General features: G+C 43.4%; 3 protein-coding genes across 3 annotated transcripts in view; 1 reads left to right on the plus strand and 2 right to left on the minus strand.

The window, feature by feature from the left end:
• gps1 (G protein pathway suppressor 1) overlaps nt 1-5,144 on the minus strand; it is a 57,469-nt gene extending 52,325 nt beyond the window's left edge. The window contains exons 1-2 of the mRNA XM_072369722.1: nt 5,004-5,144; nt 3,922-4,014 (exon numbers count right to left, since the gene is read on the minus strand). Of these exons, the coding sequence (XP_072225823.1) occupies nt 3,922-4,014; nt 5,004-5,036 (126 nt within the window). The 5' untranslated portion in view covers nt 5,037-5,144. The remainder of the gene's footprint in view (nt 1-3,921; nt 4,015-5,003) is intronic.
• The window catches only part of bcl2l12 (BCL2 like 12), a 138,371-nt gene that overhangs the window by 53,832 nt on the left and 61,517 nt on the right, over nt 1-23,022 (minus strand). The gene's annotated exons all lie outside the window — the stretch shown is intronic.
• cln3 (CLN3 lysosomal/endosomal transmembrane protein, battenin) overlaps nt 1-23,022 on the plus strand; it is a 313,824-nt gene that overhangs the window by 17,555 nt on the left and 273,247 nt on the right. The window lies entirely within an intron of this gene.

A 23,022-nucleotide genomic window follows, 5' to 3' on the forward strand; every position in this document is an offset into this window, starting at 1 on the left:
AGGATAAAGACGTTATGAACATGACGAGAACATGAACACATTTAAAAGCAAGCTACAGCTGATGTCAAGAAGGCTGCAGCATGGTAACCTGCGCACTTCCCTCACATACAAGCTCACATTGAGCCTTTAACCAACTATATGTGTTATCCATTTGGTGCAAGAATTGATGTTGATGACATTGCCGCAAAAGTTAAACCACTTTTTGACCTTGAAAGCTCCACTCTTGAGGATGAGATTCTGACATTGCAAAATGACATTGAGATCAAAGCCAGATCAAAATCCGCTCAACCTGGAGAGCATCATGTGTTCTGGAACTACTGGTGGAGAAGAAGTATCCCAATCTCAGAAGATGTACATTGAACCTGACAACTCTTTTTGGATCAACTTATTTGTGCAAGTCCAAGTACAGATCAACAATGACTGATGACCACCTTGCAGCCTGCCTACGCCTTTCAACGACATTGCTGACTACGAGAAGCTAGCCTCCCATTCCCAGTGCCAGGTGTCCTATTAGAGTAGGAAGTGACTTCCTTTTTCCAAACTTAGAAAAATAAACCAGATTCAAATCGGGTAGATCTCCGTTTAGTCCATATTAAGGTCAGTTATGGCTATTGCTCATCAGGCAGATTTGTGTGTGTGTGTGTGTGTGTGTGTGTGTGTGTGTGAGGGAGACCGCGGATGTGTGTGTGAGTGTGTTTGAGAGAGGGAGGGTTTGTGATGTCCGTCTAGTCGTTGTGGGACAACAAGAAAAACTGTTGCGAGGTTAGTTACTGCAGGCTGGAAACGATGTGTGTGGGTTTGCGATGTTGACACTGGATTGGTTGCCTACCTGAAAAGTAGATCTTGGGTCAAAAAAGGTTGGGCACACCTGTACTAAAGTTATGACAAAGCTCCTGTTAGCTGGGAGTAAAGATGTGGTAGTTTGTAAGGTGGTTCCAAACCCAACCAAGGGGAGGAAATGGAATCCAAGAATGGCACCTCAGGAGGCAGAAGCAACTATGAGACATAAAGAGATTGTGGGTAATGTTCAAATAGGCTGGGGAGGCTTAGGGCTTGGCGTTGTGGAAATCAGTGTGGAATAGAGTAGGTCCTAAGGAGAAGAGAAAGGTAGTTGTTGAGCAGGTTCGTAGACAGGAGGAAATGTTAAGGGGTACAAAGGCAGTGGCTCGGGCTAAGCAGGGACAGTGGTTGAATTGGAAAGGTGTAGAGAAGAAAAAGTTTAGTTGGAAAGAGCTGTGGAGTATGGAGGAAATGAGTATTGCATTTTTGATAGGGGCAACATATGCTGTATTGCCAACTCCCCAGAACCTAAAACTCTGGAAAAATGGAGACCCGCTGTGTTTGGTATGTTCAGGTACTGCAACTCTAAGGCACATTTTGTCAGGTTGTAAGGTTAATCTGTCACAAGGCCGGTATACGTGGCAACATAGCCAAGTATCAAGAAACTTAGCTGCAGGTATTGAAGATAAACGAAGGCAGGTAAATTTAGGAGGGTCTAAGGCGAAAGAAAGTGGCAATTCAGTTTGTTCAAGAGGGGGAGAAAATTAATAAGGTGGCAAGGCAGATTAGAGGATGCTTGTGATTGGGAGATACAGGTATATTTAGGAAGAAAGCTTATTGTTCCCCAGGAAATAGACTCTACAAATCTAAGGCTTGATATACTCTTGTGATCTAGGAGTAGAACGAGAATCTATTTCATAGAGCTGACTGTTCCTTGGGAGGACTTAATAGTAGAAGCATATGATAGGAAAAGGCTTGGGTATGCAGAGTTGGGGGCAAAAGCAGAGCAGCGAGGATGTAAAGTTAGGATACGTCCAGTGCAAGTAGGATGTAGAGGATTTGTTGCAAAGTGTAACACGTGAAGATTTGTTGTAGAAAGGTGTAAGTGGACAGAGTGTGAGGAAAATAGTGAAGGAATGTCAGATGAGGCAGTAAGGTCCAGTCAGTGGATTTGGATTAGAAGAAGCAATAGTAGCTGGGGCCCAGCAGGGGGAGTACTTAGGGTAAACACACTCTTAGGAGAGGCAAGGAAGAAATCCAGGAGGAGGGTATGGATCGGCCCCATTGATCGGCTGTACTTTCCGATAACCAATCCATACATTTTGTCAATATCGGGACAGATATCCAATCGGTGCATCCCTACAACAGTACAACAGGAGATGTAGAGGGGGCCGTAGGAGGGTAACAACCCATGAGCAGGACCGCTACCGCCTCCTTTGTGCAAGGAGGAACAGGAGGAGCTCTGCCAGAGCCCTGCAAAAGGAGCTCCAGCAGGCCACTAATATGCATGTTTCTGCTCAAACTGTGTGAAACTCTGTCTGGGGATTTCCACCAGGGATGTCAGTGCCGCATAACGGCTGCACCACGGTTTTGCTCCGTCCTCCACCCGGCGTCAATCCCCACCGGGCGCGTAATGGCAGCGGAGCGCTGGCTTGTCAGCCAGCCATATTCATGCAAGATCACGCAATAATCCTGAACATATGCGAGACCGCGAGATCCCGCGATAAACTGTGTGTATAAAGGAAACAACAACAACAAAGAGCTTACTTTGCTTCTCCAATGTGGAAGAACCTGTTGGTCTGACCATCTATCCTTTACTTTTCTGCTTCTTTCATAAGTGTGAGTCAGTTTCTATATTGTTCTAATTGTAGTTTTATTTTGAAAGGGGGTGAAAGTTTATGTTGTTGATTCTGTGTCGGATTTCCTGTGCTGGTGCAATCTACTCTGTGCTTGATGCGGTTCAGCAACGGTCCCGTTAAAGATAGCGAGAGCCGCTGCTGAGACTCTTCTGAGACGTTACACAGCGCGCCCAGTGGGTGCACTCTCATGGACTAGAATGGCAGCGATCAGCACCAGTGACCGTGGTGCAGCTGTTACACAGCCATTACGTGGCTGTTACGTCCTCTGTGGAAACTGGGCTTTAGAGGGTGGTATGAGGTAAGCTTGTGCTTACAGCCCAACACCGTGCAGGGCGACTGGCATTTGCCAGAGAACACCAGGATTGGCAGATTGGCCGTTGGCGCCCTGTGCTCTTCACGGATGAGAGCAGGTTCACACTGAGCACTTGTGACAGATGTGACAGAGTCTGGAGACGCCGTGGAGAACGTTCTGCTGCCCTGACTGCCATTAGCTACCGGGATGAGATCCTCAGGCCCACTGTGAGAGCATATGCTGGTGCAGTGGGCCCTGGGTTCCTTCTGATGCATGACAATGCTAAGCCTCACGTGGCTGAGGTGTGTCAGCAGTTCCTGCACGATGAAGACATCGATGCTATGGACTGTCCTGCCCGTTCCCCAGACCTGAATCCAATCGAGCACATCCGGGACATCATGTCTCGCTCCATCCATCAACGCCACGTTATACCACAGACGGTCCAGGAGTTGAGTGATGCTTTAATCCAGGTCTGGGAGGAGATCCCTCAGTAGAACATCCACCGCCTCATCAGGAGCATGTCCAGGTGTTTTAGGGAGGTCATACAGGGACGTGGAGGCCACACACACTACTGAGCCTCATTGAATCAAGTTTGATCAGACTGTAATGGGGTTTTCCACTTATATTTTGAGTATGATTCCAAATCCAGACCTCCATGGGATAATAATTTTGATTTACATGGGTCATTTTTATGTTATTTTGTTCTTAACGCACTCCACTATGTAACGAATAATAAGTAAATTATTTTAATGTTCCCTTTATTCTTTTGAGCAGTGTATGAACTGCTGCCAGAATAACATAACTTACAAACTTACAAGAGATAAATGACATCACTGTAAATGTGTGCAGGGTTTTCTCTTATTATAAATTGTATGTGGGATTTTGTGAAATTATGTGTGATACCCGCAATCCCACACCAAACTTCAGGCCCTCCTTGCCACAATTAAGATTAGTATTACGATAAAGGAGAGCAACATGCAAGGTCATTACCAGTGTTGGGTTCTCCACTATATAGTTGATGTCAGGAGCATTCTGCTGGTCCTCTTGAGGGTCTGCATCAATCTGCATGGGCTCCACAGACCCCTGAAGAAAAACACCAGAAACACAGATTAACCTCTTTTGTGTTCCACTGATACAGAAAACAAGAAATATCCCCAAGGGTAGTCTAAGAAATAACATATACAACACCTACTGAACAAAAATGTAAACCCCAGTTTAAACAAAACGACCAAGTCAGGACACATTCCTGAGTTCTTAGCTAAGCTGCAGGTTTAGCTACACTGTCAGGGTCAGTCAAGAGAGAAAAGTTGACTGGTTAAATCTGAACTTTTAAGTACAACAAAACAAAAAAAAAATATCCTGAAGAACAATTTTTAGAATATGAAGTCATTTCATATATATATATATATGCTAATGCTAATAAGCTAACGGGTGATCTGTTAACAACATGTAGTTAAATTAACTCCAGCTTCAGTTAAACTACAATGATTTTTTTTAAAAAACAGACAATTAGTTTTTCACTGTTCTAAGAATCGACCACACTTCCTGTCTCAATAAAAATAAACTTCTATCATCATTTAATGCTTCGTCCCTGTTACTGCTTAGCATTACACACGTAGTGCTCATGTTGTTAGCAAGTGGAGGCCTCCAGTTAGCCTTCCCTGCCTTCCCTGCCCAAATGCACCAAAGCGTCCAACCGAAAAGAGCTCGATTGGCAGCAAAAATACAATAATTTAAGGCATTTCAAGACATTTTAAGGCTCATTCTCATTTCGGCATTATTCAATGCAACAAACAGCAATTGTATCGTTTCCTTCACTTTGCTTTCTTTCACTGTGAAATCGCTGGACAGTACCTAAAAAAAATTATTAAGTCTTCATTCTACTTGCATGCTTATAATGACATGGAATAATGCACGCTTGATCTTACACTGTGTTTTTAGCTTGGACGTTGGAGTCAAAATGTCTATCTTCACGTAATTTTCGAACACCTTGCTTAACGTTACTCAGTTTTCAGTTAACAGCGCTGATCGCAAATGAAATAGTGAAATAAACAGTTGTAATTCAGGCTTACCTGGAAATTAAACACCTGCACAGGCAAAGGCATTTCAGGGTGTTTGTCTTGCTTCTGCGTTAATATCGGTTAGAGGAAAAATAAAAGTTAAGATATGACATCCGTCGTTACGTGAAGCGGATTGAGTCTGACCACCCGGAGGATGTTCTTCTTTGATGGTGCTTGTTATCCACCCTAACTGTGTTTTGCTGCCCCCTTCTGATCTGGAGTGTTAGTCACACTAAAGGGCCCAGTATGGTTGCCGATCATAGACTTATGTCGCCATCGTCGTACAGGGCTAGCAGAGGCAACGGTGTAAACCTGCATCTTAGCTAAGAACTCAGGAATGTGTCCTGACTTGGTCTTTTTGTTTAAACTGGGGTTTACATTTTTGTTCAGTAGGTATTGTATATGTTATTTCTTAGACTACCCTTGGGGATATTTCTTGTTTTCTGTATCAGTGGAACACAAAAGAGGTTAATCTGTGTTTCTGGTGTTTTTCTTCAGGGGTCTGTGGAGCCCATGCAGATTGATGCAGAACCTCAAGAGGACCAGCAGAATGCTCCTGACATCAACGGTGAATTTACGAAGGACAGAGATACTCCTCAGTCTGAAAGTATAATTATTTGCTGAATTTTGGACCGATTTGCAAACGTATTGATTTGTTAAAAACATCACACATGTAGCTATGATACAGGGTGCTTGGATATTTAAAAAAAATGCTGGTTGTCTTCCAGTGGACTTGCCTCAGCATTTCCCTGAAGCTGAATCTCATTCTAATGTTTTGAGTATCTGCATGTGATATTTTTAACACATGAGAGCATCAAGGCCCTGGTCATATTAAAGTCACATTTGCTCTCTGTCACTTACACATGAGTACACATTAAAACATACTGAAGTGTGTAATGTCCCTGTCGGTTACATGCTGCCATTCCGACATGGGTCTCCAATTGTCGGAATGGCGACACTTAATTTTTTATCAAACGTCCCGTCATTCCGACACTTTTTTCCTCCTATGGTCGGCATGGCGGTATGTTTTTTTTTTTAAAACATACTGCCATTCCGACAGTTCCTTTTAATAGCCTAAACATTCCAAAACATTTTGCACTAATGATATGCCGGCGCAAATACGCCCTAAAGTTTGGCGCACAAACTCTGCACATACAGAGGCCACAGTCCCACAAACAAACTTTAATAATCTATTATCAAAATCCCCTGAATTTCAAATATAAAAATACAGATATTAATGTAACTCTGGTGAGACTGAAACTGATTAAGCAGAAATACAGTGTCAGTGACCTGTCACAGCAGCCAGCTGGAGCGGAGCTCTCCACAGAGCCCATGCGTCTTTTGCTCGCTGTCATCATATGCAAAAGTAATAATTGCAATTACAGATATCACGGCTACTGCACAGGACACAGTTGCGAGCACTCTGCCTTGCCTTGCCAATAGGAGAAGAGAGAAATGACAGCATAGAACGTATAAAACACAACAAAATGCAGCAAAAACGTTTATTCATGTTATTCACGTGATTTATGAGTACTCGCTCGAATTTTGGGAAGCGTGGATGAGCTTTGCGCATTTGGCACAAACACACAGCTGTTGCGCAAGGCTTTATACAGCCTGTTGATATCTTAAGGACCTAACTGGTCACACCTGGGAGTAAATGTCATGTAGGGATTGTTTTTACATGACATTACAGCTGAACATATAGCTTTCATCCACAAACCAACGTGGGAGAGCCCGAAGACGCATGTGCCAGACGCATATAGGCATGCGTAAAACCAATTTTGACCACTTCATGCTGTTTATTTGTATTCTTTTAGTTAACTTTCGTTTCTTTTGGATTCTTGTGCGTGTTATGGAGCCGTTTCGGTCCATATTTGTAAGCCTTTTTTTCCTGGATTAAATTTTCGGAAGTTGAAACAAGTGGCATTGGAGTGTGTGATTGAAAACCACCGTGGTCTGCTCCAGTTGCCGAGACTTTGTGTTTTTAATAACGCTTGTCTGTAAACATGTGTTAAACATATAAATTGCATGAACCGAAAGAAGGGACTCACCTGTTGAGTAACGCACATTTCCTTATACGGAAAGCCTTGTCGGAATGGTGGGACATTTGAACGTCGGAATAGCGGGATGTCGGAATGGTGGGACGTTTGCATGTCGGAATGGTGGGATGTCGGAATGGTGGGATGTCGGAATGGTGGGATGTCGGAATAGCGGGATGTCGGAATGGTGGGATGTCGTAATAGCGGGATGTCGGAATGGTGGGATGTCGGAATGGTGGGATGTCGGAATAGCGGGATGTCGGAATGGGTGTTGCCACCCCTTTTTTCTGATGCTAAAACTAATGTTACTGGTTGTCATTTAGTTAGAAAACAGTAGAAAATACCTTTATGACCAGGCAGTTTGGTGTTTATCCTCGTATGTGTAGCGTCATCCATCCATGTTGCATAAGCCACTTTGCCTCTTCAAGTCGCTCGGTTACATGCTGCCATTCCGACATCTCGCCATTCCGACATTGGCCTCCAATTGTCGGAATGGTGACACTTAATTTTTTATTAAACGTCCCGCCATTCCGACACTTTTTTCCTCCTATGGTCGGAATGGCGGTATGTTTTTTTTTTTTTAACATACCGCCATTCCAACAGTTCCTTTTAATAGCCTATGTTTTACCCAAAACATTTTACACTAATGAAGGCTGATATGCCGGCGCGCGTATTTGCGCCGGCATATCAGCCTCGCAAACAAACTTTAATAATCTATTATCAAAATCCCCTGAAATGTCAAATATAAAAATACAGATATTAATGTAACTCTGGCGAGACTGAAACTGATTAAGCAGAAATATAGTTTCAGTGAGCTGTCACAGCAGCCAGCTGGAGCGGAGCTCTCCACGGAGCCCATGCTTCTTTTGCTCGCTGTCATCATATGCAAAAGTAATAATTGCAATTACAGATATCACGGCTACTGCACAGGACACAGTTGCGAGCACTCTGCCTTGCCTTGCCAATAGGAGAGGAGAGAAATGACAGCATAGAACGTATAAAACACAACAAAATGCAGTAAAAACATTTATTCATGTTATTCACGTGATTTATGAGTACTCGCTCGAATTTTGGGAAGCGTGGATGGGCTTTGCGCATTTGGCACAAACACACAGCCGTTGCGCAAGGCTTTATACAGCCTGTTGATATCTTAAGGACCTAACTGGTCACACCTGGGAGTAAATGTCATGTAGAGATTGTTTTTACATGACATTACAGCTGAACATATAGCTTTCATCCACAAACCAACGTGGGAGAGCCCGAAAACGCATGTGCCATACGCACATAGGCATGCGTAAAACCAATGTTGACCACTTCATGCTTGTTTATTTGCTTTCTTTTAGTTAACTTTCGTTTCTTTTGAATTCTTGTGCGTGTTATGGAGCCGTTTCGGTCCATATTTGTAAGCCTTTTTTTCCTGGATTAAATTTTTGGAAGTTGAAACAAGTGGCATTGGAGTGTGTGATTGAAAACCACCGTGGTCTGCTTCTCCTCCTCCAGTTGCCGAGACTTTGTGTTTTTAATAACGCTTGTCTGTAAACATGTGTTAAACATATAAATTGCATGAACCGAAAGAAGGGACTCGCCTGTTGAGTAACGCACATTTCCTTATACTGAAAGCCTTGTCGGAATGGTGGGACGTTTGGATGTCGGAATGGTGGGATGTCGGAATGGTGGGACTTCGGAATGGCGGGATGTCGGAATGGCGGTATTTCGGAATGGGTGTTGCCACCCAAGTCGCTCAGCTGAGTATCTTTGCCCGTTGTCATGGCAGCAGCGAATTTTCAAGCTAAGTCTGCTCTCTTCTCCAACTTACCAACCGCAGCTTTAAGTGTGTTGTGTTAGCTTTTGTTTGCTATGAGATAGTGTGCTTCAATGCACACTCTTGGTTCGAGCAAGTTCCTCTGCTGGTGTGAGATCTTCGGGTGGAGGACCCCCATCGGTGGCAGAGGCCTCAGTCTTTTTTTTGGTAGCTACAGTGCAACATATTTACAGCTCAACACATTTCTTCAAAGGCTACTCTGAAATCTGTTCCTGTACTTTACTGTCACCTCCTGCCAGGTTCTCTTCTGGCTGCTCAGATTGCTGCTGTTGAGATGTAACAGTGAAGAGTTAATATGTGGGTCACACACTCGATAATATAGTCACAAAGCATGATGATGAGTGCTGATTATTGGGTTATTATTGAACTGAGCAGGGCCAGTACATCTGTGCAGTACATCTCATACAGAGACAATTCAGCGTGCTTTATGTAAAAAATTATAACCCAAAGAGGAGCATAAATACATGAGGACAGTGAAATAAACATGCTGTATGAAACTTGTATAACTTACGCATTTAGTCTGTCGGCTTTGTTTGCGGCCATTTCCCTCGCTCTATTGATCGCAGCTAATTACCTTTTCTGGTGATCACACTTTTAAACTCATCATACAGCTCCATCAGAATTTTTGTTCAGCTGCAGCGAAAATTACAGGCTTTGTAAGCCTCGCTTGAATCAGCCTCGATTAGATGCAGCTGAAATGTCTGAGTTGAACGACTTGAGGCTTAATTGGGAGACGGGGTTAGTCTAAGCGAGGCTTTCCCGATACAGTCTGGCTTTCTTTAGCTACGTTCGTCATTTTGACGTCACACGCCATGAGCAACGCGTCCACTATAAAAACAAGCTTTTAGCTTCCATCCAATCTTTTCTTTATTGGCTTTTCTTTCCCAACACATTTTCTTAATCAATAGGTGTAAACAATAGGTGTAAAAACCATATTACACAGGCAGATAATGTACAACAGTCGTCCCAGTGGAGTGCCTGTGTAGAATTTCCTCCGTTAGCTCTCCTATAGCTGCAAGTAGCCACATAACAGCAGCTATGAGCTAACAGAGCTATAGTACACGTTCGTTCATTCATTCTTCTTAAAGTATTGGTGAAATAAAGACAGATAATGCCTTAGTTAGAGGCTGCATCGTCTAAGCCTCGTTCACTTCGTTATATTGATTGCGAGTTATCTAAATATCTTCCGAAGGACGCCGACTTTCACCAAACTGTTCTCGGTGAGTAGATGAACATATTTCATGCCAGAAATAAGGTCTAGGTTTAAAAATACCGGAGTTCCCCTTTAACTGTGATACATCACAAAATGCATTTATACAATTCACTGCATTTACAATTTGATTTTGATCCCTTGAAAAAATTGCAGTTTCATCAGTGAGTTGACAGGTTTTAAACTCCTTAACTACAGCTTTAATTCCCAAAAAAGGTGACATTTTGTGCAACCAACAGAAACAGAAATAGAGACACAGGGCAGCCTTGTTTAATGCCACATGAAATAATAAATTCTCTGATGTGATGAGATTTCATTTTATGAATTAATTCCCAAAACTAAAAAAGAAAATGGATTTTAAAATAAAGTTATGCTCAATGGTGTCTAAGGCTTTGTAAAAACAGAATAAAGCTATCATTAGATAAAAAAATATGTAATCAATGATATCTAATATTAAACTTATTATTGCTAATAAGCCTTTTGTGTGTAAAACCAGATTGTTCTTCATCTATTATTTGACCCAGGCCACATTTAAGTCTTCTAGCAAAGATGACTTAAACCAGCTTAATGCAGTTCCTTTAATCCCAACAACATGTTCAAGTCTCTGTAACAGAATGCTGTGATCGATCGTATCAAATGCAGCACTGAGATCCAACAGGACAAGCACAGAAACAAGTCCGCTATCAGAGACTAAGAGGAGATCATTGGTAACTTTCACCAGTGCTGTTTCTGTGCTATGATGCACTCTGAATCCTGACTGAAACTCTTCAAACAGATTATTTCTATGTAAATGATCACAAAGTTGAACTGCAACTATTTTTTCAAGAACTTTAGACTAAAAAGGGAGATTGGATATAGAGTAGGTTTTTTAAGTAAAAGTTTAATTACAGCAACCTTAAAAGTCTGAGGTACATATCCTGTCAACAAAGACCGATTGATCAAATCCAATATGGAGGTATTGATTAAGGGGAAAACCTCCTTGAAAAGTCTGGTTGGGATTGGGTCTAAAATACAAGTTTTAGAAGAGACTATTGCTGTTGTTAGCTCAGAGAGATCAACTGGGCAGAAGCCGTCTAAATACAAATCAGGTTCTAAAGATACTTCTAAAGCTGCTCTACTTGATGATACATCAGTGATAATAGTGGGAAGGATTCCATTAATCTTCTCTCTGATAGAAACAATTTTATTGATAAAGAATCTCATGAAATCATCACTGCTGAGAGTTAAAGGAATACATGGCTCAACAGAGCTCGGACTCTTTGTCAGCCTGGCAACAGTGCTGAAAAGAAACCTGGGATTATTCTTATTCTCTTCTATCAATGATGAATAATAAGCTGTTCTTGTTAGAGTTTTTAATTGTTATCTCATGATATACCCTGTTTTACAATTATATTCCTGTGCTTTAATTGCACTTATATGCTATACCATAAAAATCATATGTGTGATGTATGGATCTTATACTACATTAGTTCTAATCATGTGATGATGAAATGTGTGTGTGAGTATGAACAAAGGGAGATGCTTCAGGACAGAGCCTTCCGGAGGTCAACTGAGTTTAACTGAGTTCAAACTACAACGCACAATGCCTGATTCAAACTAGTTTGTAGATGTATCTCTTTGAATGATTATCGTCAAGGTCTCACACTCTGAAGTTACAGATGTGTCTCCATACCTAAATGTTAGACAGAGTCACACGCTCTGAAATTTCTATGCAGCCTTTTGTTTTGTAAAACTCTTCCCCTTTTCTAATCTTTGAATAAAACCAGGCTGCTGCAAGGAGAGAGTCGGAGATTGTTGTAGGTTGCTTAGACACATACACCTGTGGCTGAAGCAGCGACGGCTCTCCCCTTTTGCAAAAGCTGAACTTTATATTGATCTCTTGTGTGGTTATTTCTGTTTAAGGTGGGACTTCGTTAGTAAGAACGAAAAACCCCATCAACTTGGTGCCGTGACCCGGATCCCAACATACCTGACCGCTGGCGGACGGAGGACGACGCGCTGAATCCGTGCACGGCCAGTGTCAACAGGACCTGGAAGAAAGTCCTGGGGGGTAAATTCTTCGCTGGGCCAGCGTCATAGGTTCGACTTCGTCTGCCAACGGTGGATTGACGGGATCCGGACGGAGTGAAACGAACCAACAGAGAAGATCAAGTAAGTGAAAAACGCTGTGTTACGGGTCAGAGGCTCTGTAAGAAGAGAGGCCTTGAGTCCCAAAGAGTACAGGGTCAGAGGCTAAAAACCTTGAGTCCCAGAAAGTAAAGGGTCAGAGGCTCTGTACGCAGTGGCCTTGAGTCCCAAGTGAGAGAGACTGCTGCAGAAGTCTGCTCTTTGTCAGAAGTAGTTCCTTGTCGAAGGTTTGCTTCTGAGTAGCAGGGAAAGAATTTGTGCTTTGTGCTGTACAAAATACTTGCTGCTGTGTAAATACGAGTGAATGAGAGTGTGAATGACAGAGTACACTGACTGAATCAGCATTACTGGTGGAAACCTAACGGTGTTAACACAAACCAGTAGTTTGTTGAAGTAGGTCAGTTTAATCTGTATTAAGGACATATATTAATAAAAATATACGCAGAGTACTAAATTAAGTTAAAATAAAAAATGGGTAATCAAACCAGTAAATCCTCCCCCAGAGGTGCCGAAGGTGATGAAAAATATATGGTTGGCAAATTTTCAGAAAAATTCAGATGTGTTTTACACCGATGGTTTGGAATCCAGCAGCTCCACTGTATTCTTCCGCGGCAGCCAGAGAGGTGGCGGTCGAGGCAAAAACAGAGGGAGGGGAAGAGGCCAAAGGCCCTTCCAGTCTGGATCTGATAGAAATTCTGACGAATGCTGGAACTGTGGAGAACAGGGACATTGGTCCAGAAATTGTCCAAAGAAAAAACAAGATGATCACAAAGGAGGAAGAGGAGACAGAGGAAGGTCTAACTCCTGACTAGACATGAAAACCTCTGACTCCTCTAATCCTACAGATGAGATGGTTGTTGATGTCCATGCAGCTTGGGACGTTTTGAATGCACTCAAAGAGAAACCCTATATAGTGTTGAAAATAAATGGTAAACCTACAGAGTTTCTATGTGACAGTGGTGCATGCAAAACAGTTCTTAAAACACATGTCCCAGGTCTCAAAATAGCATTTGGGTTAAATCAGCAGATGGGCAAACACACAAAGAGTATTTTTCTAAAGCTTTGACTGTTGCAGATGAAGAAGCTAAACTCACTATCTCAGCCTCTGTAGTGATTTCACCAAAATGCCCCGTTAACCTGTTGGGAAGAGACTTGATGACCCGGCTGGGCATCGCCATCGTCCCAATTAAAAACGGCATGAAGGCTTGCAGAGTCAGAGATGTTGACGTTTATGCATCCTGCACAGATGACAACAGTGTGTATTGTTCATATGATTTGAGCCCAAAGTTTGATTCTCACCTTCCTAGCAGAATGCTACAAGAAGCACGTGAACAACTACTAAATCCAGAGACAGAAATGACGCATAGTCAATTACATGTCACCATGAATGTTTTGACTGATCCCCATGACACATACGTCAAAGAATTTGGCAAAATGTCTCCTGTTGTAGTGGGATTGCTTCACATGTACACTGACCGAAGGTCATTTGCTGCTGTGACTGTACTCCTCCCTGTGGATCGAGCATCCAGCTACAGGTTATCAGCTACCCCTCATATCTCTCTGTTCAAGCCTGAGAACATAACTTGGACAGATGCTGGCATGAGAACGAAAATGGCAGCAGTTGCAAATGATTATGAGAGCAGTGACAGAAACTGGAGTTACAGTCCCAGCTGTGACATGTGGAGACAACCTTTCGGTGGTGCAGCAACGTGCGAAGCACAAGTGCACCCCCTCCCAAGACAAACTGACGTTTTTCTAACTGCCAAAGAAGAAGCTGAATTGGCAGAGATCCCAGAAAAACTGTGGTCAAAGGGTCCTTCTGATGTTGGACTTTTAACATCCATACCTCCAGTACAAATTAAACCTCGATCAGACTGGAGGCCCAGAGTAAAACAATACCCTCTGAAACATGAGGCAGTGAAGGGCATCTCACCAGTGGTAACAGACCTTAACAAAGGGGAAATAATCAGACCATGCCCAGATTCCCCATGTAATACACCAATCTTTCCAGTGCAAAAAGCAAATGGTAAAGACTGGCGTATGATTCAAGATCTACGTGCTGTAAATGAAGCAGTTGAAACAAGAGCTCCAAATGTACCTGATCCACACACATTGTTGAACTCTCTAAAGCCTGATAAAAAGTTCTTTACTGTAGTTGACCTCAGTAACGCCTTTTTCTCAGTCCCAATTCACCCAGACTCTCAGTTCTGGTTTGCATTCACATATGAGGGTCAAGGATACACCTACACCAGATTGCCACAAGGGTTTGCTGACAGCCCCACTATCTTTACCCAAGCAATAATGGCCTGTTTGGCAGATTTTCACATGCCTGAGCGAAGCCAGTTGCTTGTGTATGTGGATGACATTTTGGTGGCATCAGAAACAGAGGAAGCATGCAGAGAAGACTCTCTTGCCCTGTTGCAGCACCTCTGCAGAACTGGAAACAAAGTATCAAAAGATAAGCTCCAGTGGGTGAGAAAAGAGGTGAACTATTTGGGCCACACACTGTCAGCCGCAGGCAGGCAGATACAAACAGCTAGAAAACAAACTATAGCTGATGTGCCTAAACCAGAGACAAAGAAACAAATGATGTCCTTCCTAGGACTTTGCAACTACTGCAGAGCGTGGATTCCACATTATGCAGAAAAAAACTCACAAGTTGCAGAATCTCATTTACGGTGTCCCCATGACAATGTCTGATAAAATCAAGTGGACCCCTGAAACTGAGACAGCATTTGTAGTTTTAAAACAAGCTTTGATGGAAACCACAACTCTCGTGTTACCAGACTACAGTAAAACCTTCGTTCAGACAGTGGACTGCAAAAATGGCTACATGACTTCAGTGTTGTTGCAGAACCATGGTGGCAGATTGAAACCTGTAGCTTTCTACTCAAAGAAGTTGGACCCAGTGGCCCAAGCTTTACCTGAGTGTGTCCAAGCTGTTTGTGCAGCTGCTCTTGCAGTCACCCAATCAGCAGATGTCGTGTTGTTTCATAAAATGGAACTTTTGGTCCCACATGCTGTGGACGTGCTGTTGTTGCAAAGCAAAATGAATTTCCTTTCACCAGCCAGACATCTATCATACACAGCCACACTGCTGTCTCAGCCCCACCTGGTGGTGAAAAGATGTACTGTCTTAAACCCTGCAACATTGATTCCATTACCTGAAGATGGTACACCACACAACTGTCTGGAAACAACAGAACATTTGCAGTTACCAAGACCAGACCTCAGTGATACACCTCTCACTGTAGGAGAAAAATGGTTTGTTGATGGGTCGTGTTCCAAAGACCCACATGGTAACAATCGAAGTGGCTATGCAATAGTCCAACTGCCCTCCAGAGTGGTAGAGGCAGCCAAACTCCCTAGCCAAATGTCAGCACAAGCTGCTGAGCTAATTGCACTGACTAGAGCATGCAAATTAGCAGAAGGACATGAGGTAACAATCTACACTGACAGCCAATATGCTTTCTCAACCTTGTTTTATTTTGCAAAACAATGGGAACGCAGAGGCATGACAACATCTACAGGTAAACCTGTAACACATGCCTCCCTTCTGACTGATCTCCTTCAAGCTATACAGTTGCCAGCCAAATTAGCAGTGTGCAAGTGTGCTGCACACACTACAGGCAAAGATGAAGTCTCCAATGGCAACAGATTTGCAGACCAAGTAGCAAAAGAAGCAGCTACAGGAAAACATGGACATGACAAATTTTTATCATACACCGATGATAAACAACTTATTGACCAAACTGTACTAACAGATATGCAACAAAATGCATCAGTACAAGAAAAACAGATGTGGGCCACAAAAGGTGCCACACAAAACTCTGATGGGATTTTTCAAGTGAATGAAAAACCAGTTCTGCCTAAATCTCTTTTCAAAGCAGCAGCAATTGTGACACATGGGCCTTGCCATGTGTCAACAGGAGGGATGAGTGCTATCATACAACAACACTTTACAACGTACGGATTAAATTCCTACTTAAAAAATTTTTGTAAAGCATGTCTTGTGTGTGTGAAGCATAACCCCCAAGGAAACATGAGACCAAAAAGAGGCTCTTTTCCAAAACCCTCTTACCCGTTTCAAACAATGCACATGGACTTCATTGAACTTACACAAAGTGGACCTCACAAGTATTGTTTAGTGATGGTCGATGCTTTTTCCAAATGGGTTGAGATAGTTCCATCAAAGCTAGCTGATGCACTAGCAGTAGCTAAGGCTATTTGCAAAACTATCATCCCAGCCCACGGCATCCCACAAACCATTTACAGTGACAATGGGCCACACTTTGTGAATAAAGTAGTTCAGAAAATGGCAGAGCATTTGGGAATGGATTTGAAAAATCATTGTGCCTACCACCCTCAAAGTGCAGGCCTTGTGGAAAGAAGAAACGGCACTATCAAAAGCAGATTGAAAAAGTGCATGGAAACTACTGGCCGTCCATGGCCAGAATGCTTGGACCTGGTGAAACTCTATATGAGAATCACTCCCACATCAGAAGGATTAACTCCGTTTGAGATAGTCCATGGGAGACCATATAGGTTACCAGTGTTTTCATCAGACTTACAGAAAGCAGAGGAAGAACAGACTCTGGCAGATTATATGATCAGGACACTAAACCAGAAAGACGTGTCCTATGCAAATTTACTGCCTTCTGATTCCTCTCTTCCACAGGTTGACAGTCCCATCAAAGCAGGTGACTGGGTGTACATCAAAGTCATCAAAAGGAAGAACTGGGCCAGCCCACGGTGGGAAGGACCATACCAAGTGCTCCTGACCACACCCACTGCAGTGAAGATTGCTGAAAGGCCCAGCTGGATCCACCTCAGCCACTGTAAGTTACAGAGAGTGTTGGACCCCTAATTTCAGAGTGGTGGGGAAGCCTGACTACAAAGGGACCTCATTGTTTAGAGTGAGGTGTCTCAACGTCAGTGAAGAAACCAACTGATCCTCACTCTGATAGGCCGAGGGTGCACCTGCATCTCTGATAACTGAGCAGCAATGGGAACACAAAAGGTGTTACTCAGCTGCGCTGCGGCTGTAGCGTGTGTATTGTCTGTATTCATCCTAGGTGTCCAAAGTAATCCCAAACCAAACCGGGAAAAGAGATGGACCCATGATGTGGACTACAAGGACTGGACATGGGACCCGAAACATCCATTCGACACAAATACCTGGTACAGGTATGTGAAATCCACAGTGGGACAACCTGACGGAGCTGAGGGATGTTATGTGTGTTCCAAACTTCCCCCTTCCTCTACGCAGACCCATCTTGCAGCCAAGTGGATGAATGAAACTGAAGCGAAATGTATGGCCTCAATGGCAGGTATTGGGTTTCAACATGGTAACATTGTGATCAATGACTCTGATTCCCATTGGGGAGTAGAAAACAGGACATGCAGTACATTGTTCTGGGCTAGCATGAACATTACAATCAAAGGAAAACCCACACCACAAGTAGCATATCTCCACATTCCCAAAGGGCAGAACTTCACTTGCTTCACTCAAGGAAATGAGACGCATCTGTGCAAAAGCAAGGGCTGCCCACAGGGAGGAGCCTGGATGGGAGCTCTAAACATCACTTCTGAGTGCCAAGACGGGATTGCCACAGCAACTGGAGAAGGCTCCCCAACCAACATGTCCGCACCATCGAACGGGACGTACCTCATCCAGAACGGGTGGTGGTTATGCGGACATAATGTATATCCGATGTTGCCCATCAACTGGACGGGAGTCTGTGCACCGGTGTGGGTCACCGACCACACCTATAAGATCTACCGTGGCCAACTGCCCTCCCTTCATAAGCGACAACAGAGAAGTGTCGCAATCTTCAAACCACACAATCCTATCTGGGGCTCAGATGTCCCATACGAACATAAGGTTTGGAGCACAGGCTCAAAAGTTATACATTCCCTTTTCCCTTGGGATGGTATTGGAAAACATGCACTGTATATTGAAACTCTGAATTATCGCTTCCAGTCTTTTGTCAACTTTTCTTTGCAGGTAGAAAATGGCCAGAATCGTGAACTCCAAGCCACACAGCTGATGGTTCTCCAGAACAGAATGGCTCTGGACTTGTTCACCGCAGCACAAGGTGGTGTGTGTCACATTATAGGTACTTCTTGCTGTACCTATATCAGCACTAACTGGGATAAAAACTGAGAATTCAGACAGAAACTCAGAATAAGGGCCAGGTGGACGATACACAACAACAAACACAAGAGGTTTTTGTGATTTCCACTTTGGGAAAAACTGAGAATCAGAGATTCAAAAGAGCTAAAACTAATCTTGGGTCTAGGACTGATTAGTAACCCTGATCTGAAGATAGCTGCCACTCCTCTTCCTCTGCCTGTTGGAGGAACGTGAACATTTAAATAGTCAGAGGGAGTTGATTCATTAATGCTAACATGATCCTCCTACTGCAGCCAGGTTTCTGTAAGACAAAATATATCAATATGATGATCACAGATCAAATCATTCACTAACAGAGACTTTGAAGGGAGAGATCTAATATTCAGCAAAACACATTTAATAGTTGTTGTTGTAGATGTTTTTGTTCAGTTAAAGTTTTTGTTTTAAATTTTTTTTTGCACAAGAGGATTTGCTCCTTTTGTGTTTTTTGATGGGGGGGGGCAAGCATCAGGTGGGAAGCCGCAGAGAAGTGTGTAAGACTACAACTCTGCATCCTGGTCTCAACCCTGGGTTGTCATGTTTTTGGATGACTGATGAATTCGTCCATATTTCTAGAAATGAGAGCTGCTCCTTCCAAAGTGGGATGGATGCCGTCTCTCCTCATCAGACCAGGTTTTCTCCAGAAAGATTGCCAATTATCTATGTAGCCCACGTTGTTTGCTGGACACCATCTAGACAACCAGCGATAGAATGAGGACATATGGCTAAACATGTCATCACTGGTCAGATTTGGCAGGGGTCCAGAGAAAACTGCGGTGTCCGACATTGTTTTGGCAAAATTACACACCGATGCAACATTAATTTTAGTGACCTCTGATTGGCGTAACCGGGTGTCATTACCGCTGATGTGAATAACTATTTTACCGTATTTACTCTTATCCTTAGCCAGCAGTTTTAAATAGGATTCCATGTCGCCCACTCTGGCCCCTGGAATACATTTGACTATGGTCGCTGGTGTCGCTAATGCCACGTTTCTGACTATAGAGCTGCCAATTACCAGGGTTTTGTCCTCAGTGTGTCGCTGACTGGGGAAAATCTATTTGAAACGTGGACAGGTTGATGGTGAACTACAGGCTTGACTTTAGGGCTATAACTTTAGGACTATGACTCCTCTTCCTGACAGTCACCCAGCCACTCTTAAGTCCCAGCTGCTCGGGATCTGCTCGGGGACGACTAACAGAGCGAGCTATGCTAGGTGGCTCCGCACTGGCTAAAGGCGCCTGGCTCGCCATCGGGTGGTTTTCAACAGTGCAGAGCCGAGCTTCCAATTCAGATAACCTCGCCTCCAAAACTACAAAAAGACTACATTTGTTACATGTACCATTACCACTAAAGGAGGCAGAGGAGTAACTAAACATCTGACACACGGAGCAGGTGAAAGCAGGAGATGGAGGAAGAGAACTGGTAGCCATGCTAAGCTAGAGGACCAGACACACCGCTAAAAAGTGAAAAATAAAGACTAAACATCTGTAAGAGTGAGCGTTAGAATATCACAAGTATGCGATAGAGTTAACTATGCAAGATGTGTAAATTATAGGGAGAAATAAGGTGATTATTAGTAGTTCAAGAGGAGCAAGAAATGTCACAGTGCACACACAAGGCAACAAGAAGTGATGCAATACATCTTACCGCAAAGCAAAGCCGATTTCCTCTACTTATGTAATAGCTGATGAGCCTGCAGATGTTGAAATTTCAATATGTGGGTTATCAGCAGTATAGTCTGATATAGTTCTTAGAATATTGTCATAGGACTTTTAAGTGTATTGTGTTACCTTTTCTTTGTTTGTTTGTTATGAAATAGTGTGTTTCAATGGGCGCACTTGGGAATTATCGTTGCCTTTCAGAATGCAATAATAACTAGGGCTGCAAGCGGCACTTACCGAGCCCTCGCACCCCTGCGCACGTCAGGGCAGGCGTTGGACTCCGATGCGCACCGCACAGCACAGCCATCCGTCAAGTGTAGAGCAGGATGTGAGAATCCCAGTCAGGCATAGTATCGCCGGACATAAAAAGTGACGTTTATGGCAACCAGTAGGTGGCGCTATAAGCATATCTAAATTTGGTCATATGTATGCGTTCTGGGTGGAGCCCAAGTGCAGCCTATGAAGTTCGGTGAAGATCGGAAAAAGTATGGAGAAGTTTTGAATGACTTATTTGGCCACCAGGAGGTAGCACTATAAGCATGTGTAAGTTTTGTCATATGTATGCCTTCTGGGTGGAGCCCAAACGCAGCCTATGAAGTGTGGTGAAGATTGGAAATTGTATGGAGAAGTTATAAGTGACTTATGTGGACTTAGGTGGCGCTATAAGCTTGTGTAAATTTGGTCATATGTTTGCGTTCTGGTTTGCGTTCTGGGTGGAGCCCAAGTGCAGCCTATGAAGTTTGGTGAAGATCAGACAATGTATGGAGAAGTTACAAGTGACTTATTTGGCCACCAGCAGGTGGCGCTATAAGCTTGTGTAAATTTGGTCATATGTATGCGTTCTGGGTGGAGCCCAAGTGCAACATATGAAGTCTGGGGTAGACTGGTTTATGCATGTGGGAGTTAAAAACTTCTTTGTTTTTCATGGCGAGCAATGGCCAGTCCTTGAACTTTGAGGTTTCGCCATGGCCACACCCTTTAAGGTTTGAGAAAGATTTTCATTACTTATAGTCCCCCATGGCTTAAGAGTAACATGGCCAAGTTTGAAGCCTGTAGCATGAAATGTGTAGGAAGAGTTCGATCAAATGCAAGGTGTTGAAAAGGGCAAAAATGGTGCCAAAACGCATGTTCCACTCAAAATGGCCGACTTCCTGTGGACTTGGCACCATGGTGCCCATAGGCGTTTCTGTGCGTCTGGGCATGACAAAGGTGTGTACCAAGTTTCGTCAGGGTACAGCAAAATGACCCCATTCGTTAAGTGTAATTGCAATCTTGTCGTGGTGCTGCAGAGCCATTGTGTGCCGCCTATGTTCGCTAATGCCAAATTGTGCCGTTTCCCCCCACGACTGGTGTCCTTGCCAAAATTGGCGTGGTTTGGAGGTGGTTTCGTAAACAATAATAATAATAATAGTAATGCCTTCAGGAAAAATAGGGCCTTCGGAGTTCACTGCTCGGGCCCTAATAATAACAGATGGGTTTGCTGTTTTACTTGTTTATGTTGTTCCAGTGCAGTGTCGTACAGGTGCCTGTACAGACATACTTCCTCGCGGAGCCTGTTTTCAAATTGGTCCATCCGGTTTGTCGTTCTCTGCACTCGCCAAGTTACAAATTTTGGAAACTATAAAACAAGCTATAGCATACAGGACTAAAATAACTGTTTAAAATGAAACACACATCATGAATTGACCAGTACATGTGAGGAAATACATAGCAGAAAGTTGCAGTTAATTAGGTGGTAGGAAGTGGGATGACAAGAGCTTATTGAAACTATTGGATTTTTTTTCTGCTATTTCTGCATCTTTACCCTGAAGGGAGGATGTAGAACAGGCAAGTAATTAACTACAAGTTCACTTACTTAAGTATTTTTGAATCAAGTATTTTTCCATTCTTGCTAACCCCTTAAACTCCACTTACATTAAAAGCCACATTAATCAATTTACACATGCGTTCAGGTCTATGGAGCTCTTCTAGGCTATCATAAACCACTCGCACATACTATTTAACATACTGGAAGCAATATGGGGTTCATGACTGTTACATGTCAACAGCAGAAGCCATAAATTCACTACTGACATCCCAATTGGTAGGCCACTCATCCAACTAACAGACAACAAGGTCCACAATAACAATGGTTTTTTATAATACAGCTGTCTCTCTTTAGCAGTCGGTCATAATAAATGCCCTTTAAGGATGTTATTGTGGACAAAATCACCAACCTCATCCTTTCTGTTCTATTCAGAGCAACTACCATACAGGAAGCACTTTCTGCTCCTGCTGACTGCAGATGCTTCCTCTGCTTGCTCTCTGCGTGCGAGTGATGTGTCGTTCGCGAACAATTAATTCGATATGAACTAATCTTTTATATGATTCGGGAGTAACGAGTAGTCTCAGTGAGTGATTCGTTCATTTTCATGCAGTACCCTCTCTCGCCACATGGCAGGCGGCAGCTGCGTAAGCTCAGTCAGCAGGACAGGAAGTGGAAATGATTTGTTCATTTTCATGCAGTACCCTTTCTCACCACATGGCAGGCGGCAGCTACGTAAGCTCAGTCAGCAGGACAGGAAACAGAAATGATTCGTTCATTTTCATGCAGTACCCTCTCTCGCCACATGGCAGGCCGTAGCTGCTTAAGCTCAGTCAGCAGGACAGGAAGCAGAAATGATTCATTCATTTTCATGCAGTACCCTTTCTCACCACATGGCAGGCCGTAGCTGCGTAAGCTCAGTCAGCAGGACAGGAAACAGAAATGATTCGTTAATTTTCATGCAGTAGCCTTTCTCACCACATGGCAGGCCGTAGCTGCGTAAGCTCAGTCAGCAGGACAGGAAACAGAAATGATTCGTTCATTTTCATGCAGTAGCCTTTCTCACCACATGGCAGGCCGTAGCTGCGTAAGCTCAGTCAGCAGGACAGGAAACAGAATTGATTCGTTCATTTTCATGCAGTACCCTTTCTCGCCACATGGCAGGCGGTAGCTGCGTAAGCTCAGTCAGC

This window comes from Leuresthes tenuis, unplaced genomic scaffold (assembly GCF_036924035.1).
Source record: "Leuresthes tenuis unplaced genomic scaffold, fLeuTen1.0.hap1 SCAF_17, whole genome shotgun sequence".
In the NCBI taxonomy this organism is placed as follows: Eukaryota; Metazoa; Chordata; class Actinopteri; order Atheriniformes; family Atherinopsidae; genus Leuresthes; species Leuresthes tenuis.